We start from the raw sequence: 18,128 nt of genomic DNA on the forward strand, positions 1-18,128 counted from the left end.
GACAACTTGGAATCTCTCCATGTTTTTATACCTGGGCTAATGTGGCAATCTGTGGCTGGGCTTGAACTGTCATTTGCTGGCTTTCAGCTTCTGTTACAGCTGCATCTCCACTCTGCTGGTTCTCTGCTCCAGATTCCATGGTCATTTAGTTACCTACAATAATATGGAAGAGTGTTACAAGCACTACAGTGCTTTGTGCTTTTGTGGTTTTAAAGGCAATTTTCAAGTTATAAAAAGGTATATGTGGTGGTTAGGTTAGCAGGAGCACTCAGAAATCTAGTTAAGCTACAATGTAGTTGGATTACTGTCAAGACTTGTCCAAATATGCTGAGCTGTAAAAGTTCTAGTTTTTTCAAAAAAGAAAAAAGCTTTTTCTTTTTAATTCCCAATATTACTCCATCTGTTATGGAAGACAGGATTCCCCTCTTCCATGAATCTGTCCTAATAAGGAGAGGAAGCGCAGCAGCCAAGTTTTAATTTTTTCAAAATGTATCAATCAGGTAAGGAGGGAGGGCAGAGAGCAGAAGTGAGCTGATGATAGGGTCTATGAGATACTGGCTTCAAGGTACCTCCTATAAAGGCATTCCCTCTATCATAGGGAAAAAACAGAAAAATTATAACCTACTTCCTCAGGAAATTGCTGGTGGTTAAGACAAAATAGCCCAAGTTTCAAGAGCTCAACGTGTGGCTCTTGACACAGAGTCAAATTAGAGACCTCAAACATGGAAAAGGTTCTTCTGCGTTCTGACTCATTACCCTATATAATGTGCAACACTCCACACGTGCATGTATACACACAAACAACACACGCACAATAAAACACTTGAAAATTTTAATTGGATTCTAGATAAAGTAATCCAGGCTGATCCGTTTAGATCCTGCTCTGCTAAGAGTTTAGTATGTTTGTTCCATCCGGCACTAGTTGGCTGCAAAAGTGGAGGGCAATTCCCAGCAGCAGACATTACTTTAAGATTAGAGAAACTGATTATATATATAGCACATACAACCGGGGGAGGAACTGTGTCTCAAGGAGTCACAACAAAAAGGATTATTTCTTACTTGTGTACTAACTGTTATCGCTCAGTTCCTAACATATTACCTGTCAAAAATAAATTTAATAGTAAGGACTCCCTATGGCGATTTGATAAACAACACAAAAACTCCAATGTTTTTCCAGAATTTATTACATTTATTTTATAATTCTGAAATTGATAATCAGAATAGTAATTAGTCCTTATGTGATTATTACATTCCATCAAAATGTATCACATACTAACATTCTGCCACCATCACAGGAGTCTATAAAATGTTTTTACAAGTGACAGTTAAAAATGAAAATATCTCTGTGGAAATGAATAATTTAGAAATAAAGAAGCCATCAAAACAAATGACAAAGGAAAAGATCAACAGACTTGACTACATAATTATTTAAAATATTAACAAGACAAAAGCCACCAAGACAAGTACACAAGGAAAAATATCTCATACATACAGTCAACACAATAACATCTAGAATACAGAGAAACTACTACTCAGTAAGAAACTCTTATTATTGACTAGTTTACAAAGATAGAATTTTTTTTGGAATAGTAAAAAACTAGAAACAAGTATCCATCATTAGGAGGACCATTAAAAAATTAAAGCAATGAAAAACAATGAAGTCTAACTATAATGGAATGACAAAGCTTTCCAAGACAGTGAAATGGCAACTTATAGAACTTATTATAATGTAGAACCCTATTTACATTAAAAAAAAAAACATGTAAAACAAATTGTTATAAAGGTATAGAACCATAATAAGTGCTAGTTCTGAAAAGAGAAAGATTTGGTAGAATTGTAAATGATGATTTGCACCTTTTATATATTTCAGTACTTTTATTTTTTTTCTGTGAGCATGAATTCAGGATTTTGTGTTCAATTAAAGACATTTTAATACCAGAAATGATGGGTAACATTTTGAAAATATGAATCAAAAGCTTTCAGTCATGATTTTGAGATATCCACTGATAAAAAGTTTTTAATCTGATACTTATAATATGAAATTAGTATTTGTTCAAAATTTACCTAAACTGTTTACCCCAATTTCCAAAGAGTAAAAATAACTATTTTCTTAAAAGAATTGTAAAATAACTTTACTACCCCCTGTGATAATTCATTGAGTTGTACACTTAAAATCAATGCTCTTTTAAGCTAAGAAATTTCACACAGTCTTAAAAGTAACAGAAAGCAACATCAAAAAATAGTTTGTGAATACTAAATACGGTCCATACTGTTGCTCTGGAAGAAAACACGAAAGCAAAAAAAAAATTTAATCTTAATAAAGTAAGTAAATGATCAATCTGAGGACAGCACAGAGTCAAGCTAAATAACAGCAGAAACCCACAAACTTTTCTCTATCTTCTGCCCCAGATCAACTTAATGAGAACAAAGACAAACACAAATTTACCATCATAATACCTTTTCGTAGACAGAGAATACACAACCATTTTGTAAAGACTTTAGTCCAAGCCACATTTTGTTTTTTAAATTTTCTGGCTGTACCATGCCACATGTGGAATCTTTCCCACCAAGGATCAAACGCACACCCTACACCCCCAGCACTGGAAACATGGAGTCTTAACCACTGGACTACCAGGGAAGTCCACCACATTTTTTTTTTAACCTATGCTGTCATCCAATAGTTTCACCCTATCATCTGATTAAAAGTAACTGAAAGCGCAGATCATACTTCTTCCGTTTACTTTTCAGTATGTTAGAGCCACTTAATTTTCTTTTAACATTTAAGGTGTGTGCTTGCTAAATCACTTCAGTCGTGTCCGACTCTTTGCGACCCTGTGGCCTGTAGCCCACCAGGCTCCTCTGCCCACAGGATTCTCCGGGCAAGGACACTGGAGTGGGTTGCCGTGCCCTTCCCCAGGGCATCTTCCCGACCCAGGGACTGAACCCACGCCTCCTGTGTCTCCTGCGTTGGCAGGCTGGTTCTTTACCACTAGTGCCACCTGGGAAGGGTATCACTGCAACTTCCTTCAGAAAATAAAATATTTATGATTCTATAATAAAAGAATAAAACCATTAGTTAACATAAGTAATTATAGTTACAAGGTCACATTCAAAGAAAGAATGTGATTTGCATCTTCTTCCCTCCCCAACTAGATGATATTATTTTACTTACTTTTAATTTTCTTCTAAAGACAAAGTGTGGTATTTCCAATGGTTAGGATCCCCCATGTAAATAAACTGCCAGTGTTTCATTACCATTTCATTCTGGAAGACAACCAAACCTTTTTCAAAGTGGGGGAGAGCCATATTAATTAGCTTCAGCAGATATCAACCACTTGAGCAACAGTACAATTGTCTTTCATCAGTTAATTCAGGCCTTTCTCAAAGTACAGGTGAGAATCATTCACGGGAAAACAATTTGTTTCAGGTAAGAAATTCAAGAGTCAACTAAAACACAAACTATTCTGGTTTTCACCTTGAAGGTAATGAAACAGCAGTCTCCAACTAAACTAAATTAGCATTTAATGTGAGCACATTAATTATGACTTTGAAAGCTTTTACTCCTTTGTGTTTCTATCTTCAGGTGGAGAGAGAAGAGATAATAAGGTATGTAGTGTACAGTCTTCAATTTTTCTATTAACCCAGGAGCAGTCTTAGTCAACAGAGCAGTATTCAGACACAGGATCATTTAACAGAGCCAATATACAGGTTTCCAAAATTACTTGAGGAAAGGAGATTCCTAATTGATTATACAAATGAAATGCATTTTGGGAGTGCAAAAACAAGCAAAAGACTGAATAAGCAAAGATAAGGTACATATGAAGTCAGATACAATGTTGTAAAAATACTGGATCTGAAACATTAGAAACAATAGATCTTTAGAAATCATGGAAAATCTAGTATCAGCTTGACAGTCTGTCAAGAATTCTTGCGTTCTTCCAATAATTCTGAATTCCAAAATTTATTTGGGAGTGATATTTAAGATTTAGGTATTTCCATGATTTAACCCTAAAAATAGAATGTAATTCTTTGAAAACTATGAACTTAAAAATAAATTTCAAAATAGTGTCATGCCTAAAAAAAATTTTTTTAAATAAATTCATTCACAAAGACATGCCATTTTGCTCTAAGGGTCTTCAGAGCTCTATCTCTTAACATGAAAAACAAAAAGGGAACGATTCTGCAGTATTAGGCATCTCACCTTGAGTGAAACAAAGAATGCTGTTCTGAATAGTTGGGAAATAGCCTAACATTTGATGGAAAGCTGGAGCTGTCATCAAGTGGTCACAGGACAAATTAATTTTCTGTATTCTAGTTTCCTCACCTGAAAACCACAAATGGATAAAAAGCTCTCTCAATTTTAAATGCTTTGATCTGAGGAAGTGACGACCCAAGATCATGCCCAGAAACACAACTACGCAGGCCACTTACTACTCATTACCTCCTTTCACTATACGGCTCATGGCAAAGACGGTGGACTAAGAATACGTCGCGTAGCCTCTCAATCTTGGGCAAATATAAAAACATTACCATTCAGATATGATACATAAAATTTAGCAGTTTAACAGTCCTTTCTTAATTTTCAAAGAGGATAAAGCAGCTTTTTTCTTTCCATCTTAGAAAGTGTCAAGAAATTTATCTGACTAGGATTGTATCACTTTTGTACCTTTACATAGTCAAGACAATTGATATTCAAAAATTTCAATACAGTTAGGATTAACATTCCAGTTAAGTGTCTATTTAAGAAGACAGTGTGCTGCAATAGTCAAGAGTGGTGGAATGCCAAACTCTAAGGATAAATACAGTATTAATAAATTTGGGGATTTATTTTCTGATAAGAAAAATGGTATAAGCAAAGACTTTAATTACAGTAGGCCTTTAGAGAAATGAGTCAGTGGCTGGTGTATAAAGGATAAAGATAAAGGATGGTCACTCCTTATCAATCTGCAGCTACTAGGGCAAAATGAGAATATGAGAATGATGTCTCAAAGTTAAGTTAATGGGTTTAGAATTTTTATGTTGCAATGTATTTTACTCTGTAAAGCAATATATCCCAAGGTAACTCACCAGAAGTGAATAATTCACTGTTTTTAAACTAAAAGGATCTTCAATTTTAACAACTTACATTATATACAGTATACTTGTATTATAGCATTATATCCAAGTACTTACATGTTGGACACTTGTTCAAGTTACTAGAGATGAAGAAATAAATTTTTTTAAAAAAACTTTGTGGAATTTATATTCTAGTGTGTGGAAATAGAATAGAGAAAGTATAACAAGTAAAACATGTAACAAATCAGAACACAGTTAAGTGTTGGGTAAAATATAAGGGTGGGAAGGATGCTGACGGATTTTCAATACTATAAAAGTGGATAAGTATAAAGCCCTCACGGATAAGATAGCATTCAAATTCACCCACCCAGCACCTATACAGAACTATACCAAATCAGGGAGAAATTTCTGGCAGTACCAAATTCTGTAATAAAGATCACTGAACAAGAAAGCAAGCCTGTATCATCACTTGGGCTAACAACCATTAAGTGAAAGCAAAGAATGCTGTAAATCTTCACCTTGTTCTTTATCCTAAAATACTTTGAACTATAAGAAGTGCCCAGGTCTTTAAGATCCTAAATATTCTAGCTCAAATTTATGAAAAATAAATCCATCTCCCTCACAAGTTTACTTTTTAATCCCTTAAATCTATGACAAATGTAATCCAGTTTAGAATGAAAGGTTCAGCATTCATGAACTGTGAATTTTGACTTGAAGAAGAAATAATACATTCATAACTAAGAGAACATAGGAATATAGGCCATGGTTTTAAAATGCAAATAACCTTCATTATAAACAAGGGGGAAAAAAAAACCCTGCTCCTGTATCTAGCAAGTTGGTGACTCCTGAATTCTTTCACCAAGTCCAGGGATTTAAGGAAATCACAAAAGCAGACTTTAAAGTCTCCAGGGTAATCACAGTAAAAAGTCACATCTGGGCACATGATTTTAAAACTAAATGACCAGTTTGTTGTCACAGTCAAATATATTACTAAAAATATTTTGCAGAAAACCTAAAAACATCTAGGGCTCATGTACAATACTTTTTACATAGCTATTTTGTACTTGTTAATTTTTTAGTATACTACAGCTGTTTGAAAGCCTTGCTAGCATACTCATACATCTTAATTGTCTTGATTAAGATTAATATTCTGAGTGTTATGATTAATTTGAGCTTCCCTTGTAGCTCAGTTGGTAAAGAATCTGCCTACAATTCAGGAGACCGAGGCTCGATTCCTGGGTTGGGAAGATCCCCCGGAGAAGGAAATGGAAACCCACTCCAGTATTCTTGCCTTGAGAATTCCATGGACAAAGGAGCCTGGTGGGCTACAGTCCATGCGGTCCCAAGGGTTGGACACGACTTAGCAACTAAACCACCACCACATGATTAATTTACTAAAGCAAATTAAAGCAAAATGTTCAGCTGCTACATAAAGGACTCCAGCTTTCCAGGAGTCAATGATTACGGTGCACTGCTTCTTTCCCTCTATTTTTCCTCCTGTATGCTTTTTGGTTGTTAACCTTGAGACACTTTATTTATCTTCATTGTATGCCCTATTAAGCAGAACTGAGATGTATGCAATCAATACTGGAAATTTAATGCTTCAGGTTTCTGATGCTAATAATAGTCATTTGGTATTAAATACAGCATACTTTCACTGAAACCAGATAGGAAAATAGCATATTTGAATGTTGTAATGTGTATGTATACGTGTGTAGGTATGTACATATGTACACAAGCACACTACCCGCTCAACACACGTACCAACTCCAGCTGTAAGAATCTTATTAGATTAGAGACTGATTACACTTGGATGGCAAGGAGATCCAACCAGTCCATTCTGAAGGAGATCAGCCCTGGGATTTCTTTGGAAGGAATGATGTTAAAGCTGAAACTCCAGTACTTTTGTGAAGAGCTGACTCATTGGAAAAGACTCTGATGCTGGGAGGGATTGGGGGCAGGAGGAGAAAGGGACGACAGAGGATGAGATGGCTGGATGGCATCACTGACTCGATGGACGTGAGTCTGAGTGAACTCCAGGAGATGGTGATGGACAGGGAGGCCTGGCGTGCTGCGATTCATGGGGTCGCGAAGAGTCGGACATGACTGAGCAACTGAACTGAACACCCTAACAAATTAAGGTTATATATATATATGTTTTTTAGGGAAAGAACCAGAACAGGCAATGTGAAAAACTAAAATAACTTGGTAACTTTACCAAGCTAAGTAAATTCTGACATAATTTTCATAAAGTTTTCTCTATGATCCTACCAAGATCCTTCTCCCTTAACTGGAATACAAATCCATACTTTATTTAGCCTATAGTCTAGTATTAGAGGAAGGGAAGAAAAACTGTATCTGAAATTAATTCTATGTGATCCGAATCTGATGAAATTTAATCACTCATGAGACAAAACTAAAAGCTTGAAAATATGTTTATATGTTTTAATATGTTTATATGTTTTAATAAATTATTAATAGTAATTGCCAGTACTCAGCTACCATCACCTAAAAAAAAAAAAAACCCATACAACAAAAGGGAATCTTTTCAATGTTATTTATTAAAACTAATTCCCTAATTTGTTTGTTTAAAACCATCTTAAGATCAAGATTTACATGTTATGATTTATTGCATTTTCTGATTACTACAGTATTTGAATGCTATTTAAAATATGTAGTATGCTCTGTAAGAAACTGTCCTCACAGGAAGTACTTAACAGAAATGAATTAGGAAAGTTATTATTTGATTTACATAAACCACCCTCATATTCTAGTGTGACTAATTCTATACTATCTTTCAATAAGAAAGCTTTAGTGCTTTCTCAAATCAGTTACTGTTATTTTTTTAAGTACTGGCAAAATGTATCTGCCTTGTTTTCCTTCAGGTAAGACTACTCATGGCTCTGTAACAAGCCTTCACATATCTGGTCACCAAGAGACAAACAATGTTGCTTAGCAAAGCAGCAGCTATGACTATGCATTATTTTACATAATAACATTTAACTGAACTCTTCCCATTCTTTCTATCCAAACACCCATCTGATACCATTTTCACAACTTTTTCCACCTTTAGCCTTTCAAAGAAGTTACCTTATATAAGGTTCTATATATGAAATTCTACTAGATTTTTGAGGCTGCTTTTTTTTTTTAAAGGGAAAAAAGCATTATGCACCTCCTACATGTAATTACTTTTAGAAGAGCAATTTCCATGTTGAGTAAAGAGTGAAGCTGTCTTCAAATTTCAAGTTCTGCTTCATAAACTAGCTCAAGGCTAACACTGTTAAGGACTTACAGAAGTTATGCCTGGATGTTAAATATTTATAGCCCATTAGTCCATTTACTCAACAAAACCTGAATGACTATGTGAAAATCACTATATTGAAATGAAAAATGAATGTCCAAGTGTTTTTTTTTTAAAAAAAGGGTATAAAGTTAACATTTATTATTATAACAGTTTGCTTTGAACTAAATTTTAAAATGCTATTCCTAGTGAATTATTTACATACTAGACAACAAAGAGTGAAAATCAGTTTTCCTGAAGTAACACAGTACACGTTATTATATGGCAGGAGTCATAAGACAGGAATTCTGGCTTTAGCTCTGACTTCACAGATGGAGAACTAAAGATGTTAAAGAGATTTCTAAGAACTTTATAAGACTGTTTAGGGCTATGCACATCTAGCTTCCGATATTATAAAAAGTGAAGAAATATCTGGCAGTAGAACTGCATAAACTATTAAGCAACATGCTAATCATTTTAATTATATTTGGCTTACTAGAAAAATCTCAAGCACTCAAAGCACCAAGGGTATAATGAACTATAACTACAAAGATGAAAAATGACATGTAGACCACAGTCTACTTTATGTAAAGTTTTGATAAGGATTCACTTCATATTTAGGTTTTTATCTCTAATCCTGAAAAATCAAGTCCAGCATTTCAGGTATATGCACTTTATTATAATCAACCTGATAGTGACTTCTGGTGATCACTTTGATTAATAGTCTCATGCTATTTTTCCTGTTTCAGAGGTGAAAAGCATTAGTAAACCATCAGAGTTAATTTAGACTCCAGAGAAGTTTCTTTTTAAGCCACGAAAAAACGATCCCATGGACCGTGGGCCGCCAAGCCTCTCGTCCATGGAATTCTCCAGGCAAGGATATTGGAGTGGCTTGCCATTCCCTTCCTTCTCCAGAGAATCTTCTCAACTCAGGGATAGAACCCAGATTCTTTACAGTCTGAGCCGCAGGGAAACCGCTAATTGTCTAAGCATATGCATGTATGTCAGCTTCCTCTAACCTCAAGGGGGATTGGTTTTAATCCTGCTTTTCAAATCTGTGACCCTCCAAGAGGAATTCATTCATTGTAAGTTTTCATGCATATTACATAATAAGTGTTCTGCCAGAAACTATGGGACTATAGTGTAAAGCAGCCAAGAACCCTTTCTCTCAAAGGGCTCACAAACTCACCAAAGAGCTAGGCAAGTTTAAACTAATCCCTACCATCAGTTTACATATAAATTCCCTCCCAACAAGTATTTAGTTAATAATTATTTCAAACCATAAACTGTTTTGAAATGATAGAAAAACAATGAATTATGGAAAAAAGGAAAGCAAGAGCTGGTTGTTTACGGTAACGTTTCTGTTGATGCAGACTTGATTAATAAGATAACGAAATCGACATTTTTACAAGACTTTGGCTACAATACTTCCTTCAAGCAAATGAACTTTTATAAACCAAAACTACTGATGAGGAACAACAAATTTTAGTAATCATCAATAAAGCTAAACCTTCAAAACTTTCTTCACAAAGAGATAATGCTATTAATATTCAGAGTGACGAAGACTATGCTTTACTGTTATTTCTTGCCCAGGGAAAATGTTCTACTAGTTTGTAAATTTAAATTCTCCAGAGGTCAGTTTAGTCAACTGCAAAAAATGAAGGAGTTAGTACTGGCTCCATGGTGTGTGTGTGTGCTAGTCACTCAGTCGTGTCCAATTCTCTGCGACCCCATGGATTGTAGACTGCCAGGCTCCTCTGTCCATGGGATGATCCAGGCAACAGTACTGGAGTGGGTCGCCATTCTCTTCTCCAGGAGATGTTCCAGACCTAGGGATGGAACCCATGTCTCCTACACTGTAGGCAGACTGCTTATGCCCAAGATACCAGGGATGCCTCCGTGGTAAAAGTCTGCGAAGTGTGAATTCCCCTAATACAGCAGAATTTAAATTTATGAGTAATACACTACATCCACACAAACATAATAAATTCTCTAGTAACAAATAATTCACAAAAATTTGAATTAAACTTCATTTCAAAGTTGCTATCTCTTGATATTTACCTTTGCTTCTTTTGGTCAGTACTCAAAACTAAGGAATCTGGACATAGGATAAAAGAGAAGACCAGAGCAAGTGGGGTGTAATTCCAAATATGTACTAGTAAATTTAGTTATATTTTTCATTAGTCATGGCTTTCAGAGATATTTAGAAAATGTCTATAATAATTAAGAATTTATAATGTCCAAGATATGACAACAAAAAGCACAAGCAATGAAAGGAAGAAGAAAAAAAAAAGATGAATTGGAAATTGTCAAAATTAAAAACTTTTGTGCCAAGGAAGTGAAGACAATCCATAGAAGAAACTTCATAAATCATATATATCTGGTAAGAAACTTGTATCTAGAATAACAAACAACGATTACAACTCAATAATAAGACAAATAATCCAATTTAAAAATGGGCAAACGATCTGAACAGACACTTCTTCCAAGATATACAAATGGCCAATAAGTACACAAAAAGATGAGTGACAGCAATAGTCATCAGGGAAATGCAAATCTAAACCACAATGAGGTACTTTTCACTCACTAAAATGGCTACAATGAAAAATAAAAACAAGTGTTGAGGATACAGAGAAATCTGCACTCATACACTACCAGTGGGAATGTAAAAGGGTACCACTCTAAGTCTGGCAGTTCCTCAAAATGGTTAACATAGTTACCATGTTGCTGCTAAGTTGCTTCAGTCGTGTCCGACTCGGTGAGACCCCAGAGACAGCAGCCCACACAGGCTCCCCCATCCCTGGGATTCTCCAGGCAAGAACACTGGAGTGGGTTGCCATTTCCTTCTCCAATGTATGAAAATGAAAAGTTAAAGTAAAGTCGCTCAGTCGTGTCTGACTCTTAGCGACCCCATAGACTGCAGCCCACCAGGCTCCTCTGTCCATGGGATTTGCCAGGCAAGAGTACTGGAGTGGGTTAGCAATTCCACTCCTAGGTATAAACCCAAGAGAAATGACAACATGTGTAATAAATGAATGTTCATGGCAGCATTATTTACAGTGGCCCAAAGGTCCAAATGTCCATGAATTCATGAATATTGCATATCTATAAAACGGAATATTTAGCAACAGAAAGGAATGAAGTCCTGATAAACATGGATAAACCCTAACAGTTTTACTGTGTTAAATCAGAGAAGCTCATCACAATGCAATCCATTTATATGCAATGTTCAGAATAGGCTTCCCCAATCAGGTTAACAATCTGCCTGCAATGCAAGAGACACAGGAAAGGTGAGTTCGATCCCTGGGTTGGGAAGATCCCCCTGGAAAAGGAAATGGCAACCCACTCCTGTATTCTTGCCTGGGAAATCCCATGGACAGAGCACCCTGGCAGACTACAGTCCATGGGGCCACAAGGAATCAGACACGACTAAGCATTAAAAGAATTCAGCACTGGAGACAAAAGTGCCTAGGGAACTTTAGTAGTTGCCTAGGACTGGGGGTATGGAGTTACCTACATTTTAGCTTGTTATATCACACCATTCCTGTTTATGTTGTTCCTCCTCTTACACGAAATTTAAAGCTTCCTGCTTCACACGTAGGGCTCCTAAATACTGTGGATTTACATTTAATACGACACTTTCTTCACCTCAAGAAAGGTGAATGTACAAGTTCATTCTGCTTCCATGTCTTCATTTGTGTTGTCCATGCCACTGCCCACAATACACTCGCCTTCGTTTTTACCTTCCAAGTTCTTCCGTATGCAATTTGAGTACTATCTTCTCACAAGTTTCCTCACTGAACCCCTTTTCTTCTAAACTCAGTAGTTCTTCAAGACAGTGAGAACTGACATTCTGCCACATATAAACCATTTTTTATTATACTTGTTTCTGTCGTCCCCATTATACTGTAAGTACCTTGAGGGCAGTAAAGCCACATACTCAGGCTTCTATAGCAACTAGAACAATGGTTTACTTAATATCTCTGAAAATACTTGACTTTCTTATGACTATTTCACCAACTACGAATAAGATGATGGTCAATAAATGTTTGCAGAATAAATGACTAGACGGATAAATGGCAGTAACAGCAAACAATAAATATTTTAAGAATATGATGCCCTTTTAAGAGTACAGAGTTCAGAACAAGCAATAAATTTCAATTCAATGATGACAAACAAGGTATTTATGAATCTCCTATTGCTAATTGCTTACACAAAAAGGGATAATCACCCTCAAAATTGTTACTCAGCTTCGTTTAGATTACAAACATTTTTAGTTACATCTATACTGTCATACTCTTGCCTGGAGAATCCCATGGACAGAGAAGCCTGGTAGGCTACAGTCCATAGGGTCACGAAGAGTTGGACATGACTGAAGCAACTTAAGACAGATACTCACATAATAATAAACAGAAATTCAAACACAGATAACCAGTTCATTAGAGAAAGACTTAAAATTAAAGAAAGAAATCTTAGTTTCCAAGATTTACTAATCTTTAGTAGACATTTTCTAATACCACTGGTATAAACTCTCAGACCCATCCTCTACTCAGACACCAAGGTCATTACTTAGCTATTTTAACTTATCACTTAATTCTCTCTTCTCCAAACAAATGTATTTACTTTTCTCCTTTAGAAAAAAAGTTAGCATCAATGCTTCAGACTTCTTACTCTCTAAACCTTGATGAGTGATAGAATATTCAGAGATTCTAGATAAATCCAACCAGGAAGAATTTGTTCAGACAGCCCATTTCACTTAACTTATGGTAAACTAAACTTTAATAATCTTACCTCAACCCCGAGGAAAAGCAACTCAGGTATTTAAAAGTTTAACAAGGGGTACTATTCTTAAGCTGTGATTCATGTAATTGATTAAATACATAAAGGTAATTTTTCATCACTGGTTATGTAAAATACTGTCATCTACTTATCTGCTGGAATTAACCAATATTCTTATTGGTAACAGAGGAGACAGGTAAGCAAAACTAGGTAAAATAATGAAACATATCTGTACAGGATCAGGACTGGCAGAGCTAAGAAAAGAGAAAAATGCAAAGCAAAACATAAGACAAAGAGTGTGTATATACTAAGGGAGCAGAGTCAGAAGAGAAACAAATGTGTTTCAAGTATGTCTCAAAAATCTACATTTACAGATTTGATAGTATAAATTTAGAACCATACTTTCTTCTTGTAACTTCAAAAAGTTGACCAAGACTAACCACATATAATGCCTGTTAGCATATTTATTAAATTGGCAGAGGAAAACAAGTAGCCATTTTCACAGTATCGGTTTGTTGTTTTAGTTCATGATCTTTACCTCCAACCCAAAAGACAATTCACTGATACAATGAGACTGTGAGAAATCATTTAATTCCCCGGTAGCCCCCAGATACGTTCCAGAGGAAAACTTTCCCGTCTTTACAGATTTCAATTATCCACTCCTGACCCCTACCAATCTATAAGTGCTTTGTAAACATTTAGTCATAGTAAATCCTCAAAATAACAGTAAGACAATATTCTTACATTAAAAGCTTTAATATATCTGTCAAGTTAAGCATACAAAGAATGAGATCACCCAAACAGCTTCATTTGTTTTTTTAAAGAGAGCTGAGTCCCTGCTGTTAATTATTAGTTATCATTTTCTAAGTTTAATCAACTTAAAGACCTTATAGCATGTGTATTTTAAAGATAAATATACTAACAGATGTATATTTAAAATGTACTAACAGTTAAATGCTGCTTAGAAGGTCGAAAAAAAAAAAAAAAGAGCACTGAAACTTTTCTTTTGTGCTCTGTTGAAAGGAGTTATTACTTGGGCCAAGTAATAACTTAGCCAAGGACTTCTACAGTAAAAGAAAAAAAAAATTCATCTAAGAAGAAAAGTCTCAGTAGACAATCATATAGGTGAAACTGTTTATTTAGGTATCAAATATAAAACTCACCGATAACACCAAGAAATATTAGAAAATCATCAAAAAGATAAGTTAATGTGTGTAAAAAATTAACTCAGAGAAAGCTAGTACAGTAATCAAGATTACTGGGTAATCACATCCCATGAGAATGGTCTAGTTAAAAAAAGATCTGGACTACATAAGATGTTCTTTCTCATTTAAAGAGAAAACTATAGACTTTTATTGGATGAAATAATAAAAGGAAGAGTCTGTTTAGGTCTATAAGAACCACGACAAAAGAGTTAAATACAGACTAAATTTGAGAGTTAACTCTTATACAGCTTGCTTCCCTATTCATATTGATCTCGAATATCTTAATAAAAAAACACTGAAACTGAAGATATCGAGGGAGTTTAAGGTCTTTATGTACTGACACAACCCAAATGCTAAGCCGTGTTAAGTGAAAACTGCAAGATATAGGAGTGTACACAATGTACTACCATTTGAATAAAAAGGGGGATGCGGCAGGAGAGTACATACATATCAGTTTGTACTTGGATAGAGTACCTCTGAAAGGACAAAAGAGAAACTGGTAACACTTGGGTGATTGGAGGGTGGGGGCAAAAAACATGACCTTCTGCTGCATGACATTTTATGTGTTCTGAATTATGGGCTATCTGAAAGAATTACTTATTAAAAAATAAAAATTGGAAATACAAAAGTAAAATCCTCTTTTCTTCCATCTTCATCAAGTGTGATCTCTCTTTCCTTTTGACTGCTTTCTTATGGCATATATTCTGCCTTATTAGTCATCATGTCCCCAATAGTTCCTTGAGGGTAGAGAGATATGACAGTGTAATCCATCTTTGGATTTGCTGCAGCTTCTGGCCTAGTGAATTAAAACACAGTAACAATAATGATGAAGAATAATTTAAAACATAAAGGAAGCATTTGTTGACCACTTGTGACATGCCTAGAGTTTAATATGTATTAACTCATTTAATTCCCACATGTGTCTGAGTTAGATAACTGTTTACTTAAGATCAAGGAAAATTAGAATTACAGAGAAGAAACCTGACCAAGGTTCCACAGCTAGGAAGTTAAAATAAAACTTAAACATAAACTGAATCCCCAAGAAGTACTTTATAATTACCTGACAACACTAAAAGTAGCTGGCATTATTCTAACAGATAAAGAAACAAAGACTTTCTCGAAAGATCAAGAAACTTCTCGTAGGTCACAAAATTCCTTGAGGGTAGGCACAGGATGATAGTGGCAACAGCAGGATTCAGACTGGCCTGTGATTCCCAAACCCAGTGCTTTTTCCACCAACTACATTCTCTACCACAGTAAATGCTAACTATTACTTGCTGCTACTGCTGCTAAGTCACTTCAGTCTTGTCTGACTCTGAGCCATAAACTGTGTCTCAAGTGATAATGTAGAAATGTGTTTATACCTGAGTAAGAAGAAAAAAAATCCTTTCATTTTCTTTTGATCATTCTGACTACTATATCCTTAACCTTAGATTTGAGCTCTAACTAGTCAATAAAAAAGCCATCACTTGAAGTGACACTATATATCAAGATATGCTTGTAAGATTGTATCACAGGCTGGCTATAAACAAGTCCACATAACCATGTCTGATAAGACATTTATAGAATAAACAAAATTACAAACTTCACTGATACATTGTAAGCGTAAGAGTACAAGAATTTTTTTCTACTGTGTAAATAAAGGAAAAGAATTTTTAAAATGAGGTGAAGTGAGGGCTATATACCTGGTTTTACCGTAGCCATATTATATCCCCCAAAATAAAACTCAGTGTCTTAGAATGAAAAATAAAAGTACGTCCCTATGAAGAAACAAAAATGTCTATTAATCAGATCTAATCATGAAAATGAATTTCAGAAAACAGAAAAAGGTGCCATTTTATGAATAAGTTTCCTTAGGCTCTTCTGTGGGGGAGAAAAAAAAATGATTCAAAAGGAGTTACACTGGAGTTTTATATTCCATAAGAAATGCTCTTTTAATAGTCTTCAGTTAATTTCTATCAAAGACTCACTGCCTTTCTGAATACACATCCATTAAAAAACAGTTCAAACAGATTTAACTGTAATTTCTGCTGATCCCTGGGAGGGGGTAGAAGTATAACTTAGTAACATGTTATAAATGAATATTCAAATATTAATGATTACAAAAGTTTACAAAGTTTCACCTGAGACTGGTAAGAATTAGATTATGAATTTATAATTTAAAAATTTAAAAGATCTTTTGGATAAAACAAAAGAAAAACTATCATAACTTAAAAAAAAATTCAACAAAGGAAGAGTCATTGTTCAACAAAGAAATTCTGTTCAACTTATGCTGGTTTGCAGAAAATCCTTAAAGAAAATCAGTAATCTATGGCATCATCAACACCGTAATTTCCTCAGTGTTTGGAAATAAAATCACCTTCCCAACCCTTAACGGAAAAATACTATTTCATCTTCTTAATTAAATTTCTTGGCAATGAAAAATGGCTAATGTGTTTTTAAAAAAAATACTAGTAATACAGCAAGGAAGTTTTGGAAAAGTGACTTGGATAAAGAAAATCAGAAGACAGTGCTCATACTAACAGTATTTATTCCTAACAAGAAACCTTTTATCAATCACCATTGTATCATACCATGAGACAGGGAAGTATTTTAAAAAGAACCTTTTGCATCACCTAAAATAACCGTTTTGGGTTTATATTTAAATCAGGAAATGAATGTAAAAGATTTCAACAACTGGCAACCAGAAGTATTTTATACTAAACCTTTAGAAGGCAGAACTGATGAAAGCTAACGCTAGCATGAAATTTTAACTTCTGAAGAAGGTAAGACAAACTTAAATAGGTCACATCCCATGGTCCTTTAAAAACTGTCTTTTAATTTTTGATGTGTCAATGATTTTTCTGCTGTCCGTTTTCCCCAAAAGGGAAAGAAAAAATAAACCTTGTGGCTTAAATTATTGTGGGTCTGGGGCTAGGGTTACCTACTACGGGCGAAGCAAATAATGGATACTTTTAAATGGTTATTTTTAGAATTAGGGTTAACAAATCTCGTATTTAAGAAAGATGTGAGAAATATGGTCGGGTTGCGAGGGGAGATCCAAAGGACCCAACACCACGGCTGTCCCCCGCCAAGGTGATGTGAAACAAAAGTACATTGCTAATACTCGTTTCAACGAAGTGTTTCAGAATGATAGCTCTCAAGTGATTACCTTATTGAAAAGGGTTAAAACCGAAACTGTTTTCAAAAATCAGCTTCCCTTTTACAAGATCCCAATAGGTTTTATTTTTAATTACAAATATATTTTTCTTAGCACCCCCTTCCTCCCCCAAAGAATGCATTTCTATGACTACTAATTAAAAAAAAGGGGGGGGGGCTGAGAGAAAGAGTAAAAAAATTATTTTAAAAAGCGCGAGTTCTCATTACCTCATGTAAGCAGAAAAGCACAGAAAACAGCATTTTTCCAATGGGGCGGGAGCGGGGGGAAAGGGCGTGAATAAAATACAGGACGAGAGGAAAACCTTGGGTTTCGAACTTTATTGCACAAAGAGAGAAGAGGAGAGTAGGTCAGACTGAGCACCGCTTCCCCTCGCTAGGCGGGCATGGCAGACACGGAGGCTACCGGGAAGGCAGGCACCTTCACCTCCTCTGCCCTTAACTGTCGCCTTCTTCCTCCTCCACCCCCCGCGGGCACCCCGGCGGCGCTGCCCCGGCGGATTGCGGGCCGGGTCGGGGGGCGAGACTGTCGGCGGGGGCCGGGCAGGCGGCACAGGAGGCAGCGCCGGCCGGGCCGGCGGGCGGCCTCCCCCGGGGCGGCTCCGGACTCCCGGCTCCGCGCCCGGCCCGGCCCGCCGGCGGCGGGAACGCGG

General features: G+C 35.8%; 1 protein-coding gene across 7 annotated transcripts in view; it reads right to left on the reverse strand.

Annotated features, from left to right (window-relative positions):
- The window catches only part of CREB1 (cAMP responsive element binding protein 1), a 56,732-nt gene that overhangs the window by 37,648 nt on the left and 956 nt on the right, over positions 1-18,128 (reverse strand). For 6 of the 7 annotated variants that reach the window (XR_005719008.1, XM_040228679.1, XM_040228677.1 and 3 more), the window contains exon 2: positions 32-153. The exons of the other annotated variant lie outside the window; for it this stretch is intronic. Coding sequence is in view for 5 of the 6 variants with exons in the window: in XM_040228679.1 (XP_040084613.1) it covers positions 32-145 (114 nt within the window). In the remaining variant the exon portion in view is untranslated. The remainder of the gene's footprint in view (positions 1-31; positions 154-18,128) is intronic. 7 annotated transcript variants of the gene reach the window in all.

The sequence above is a fragment of the Oryx dammah genome, unplaced genomic scaffold (genome assembly GCF_014754425.2).
Source record: "Oryx dammah isolate SB20612 unplaced genomic scaffold, SCBI_Odam_1.1 HiC_scaffold_27, whole genome shotgun sequence".
NCBI classification, from domain to species: domain Eukaryota; kingdom Metazoa; phylum Chordata; class Mammalia; order Artiodactyla; family Bovidae; genus Oryx; species Oryx dammah.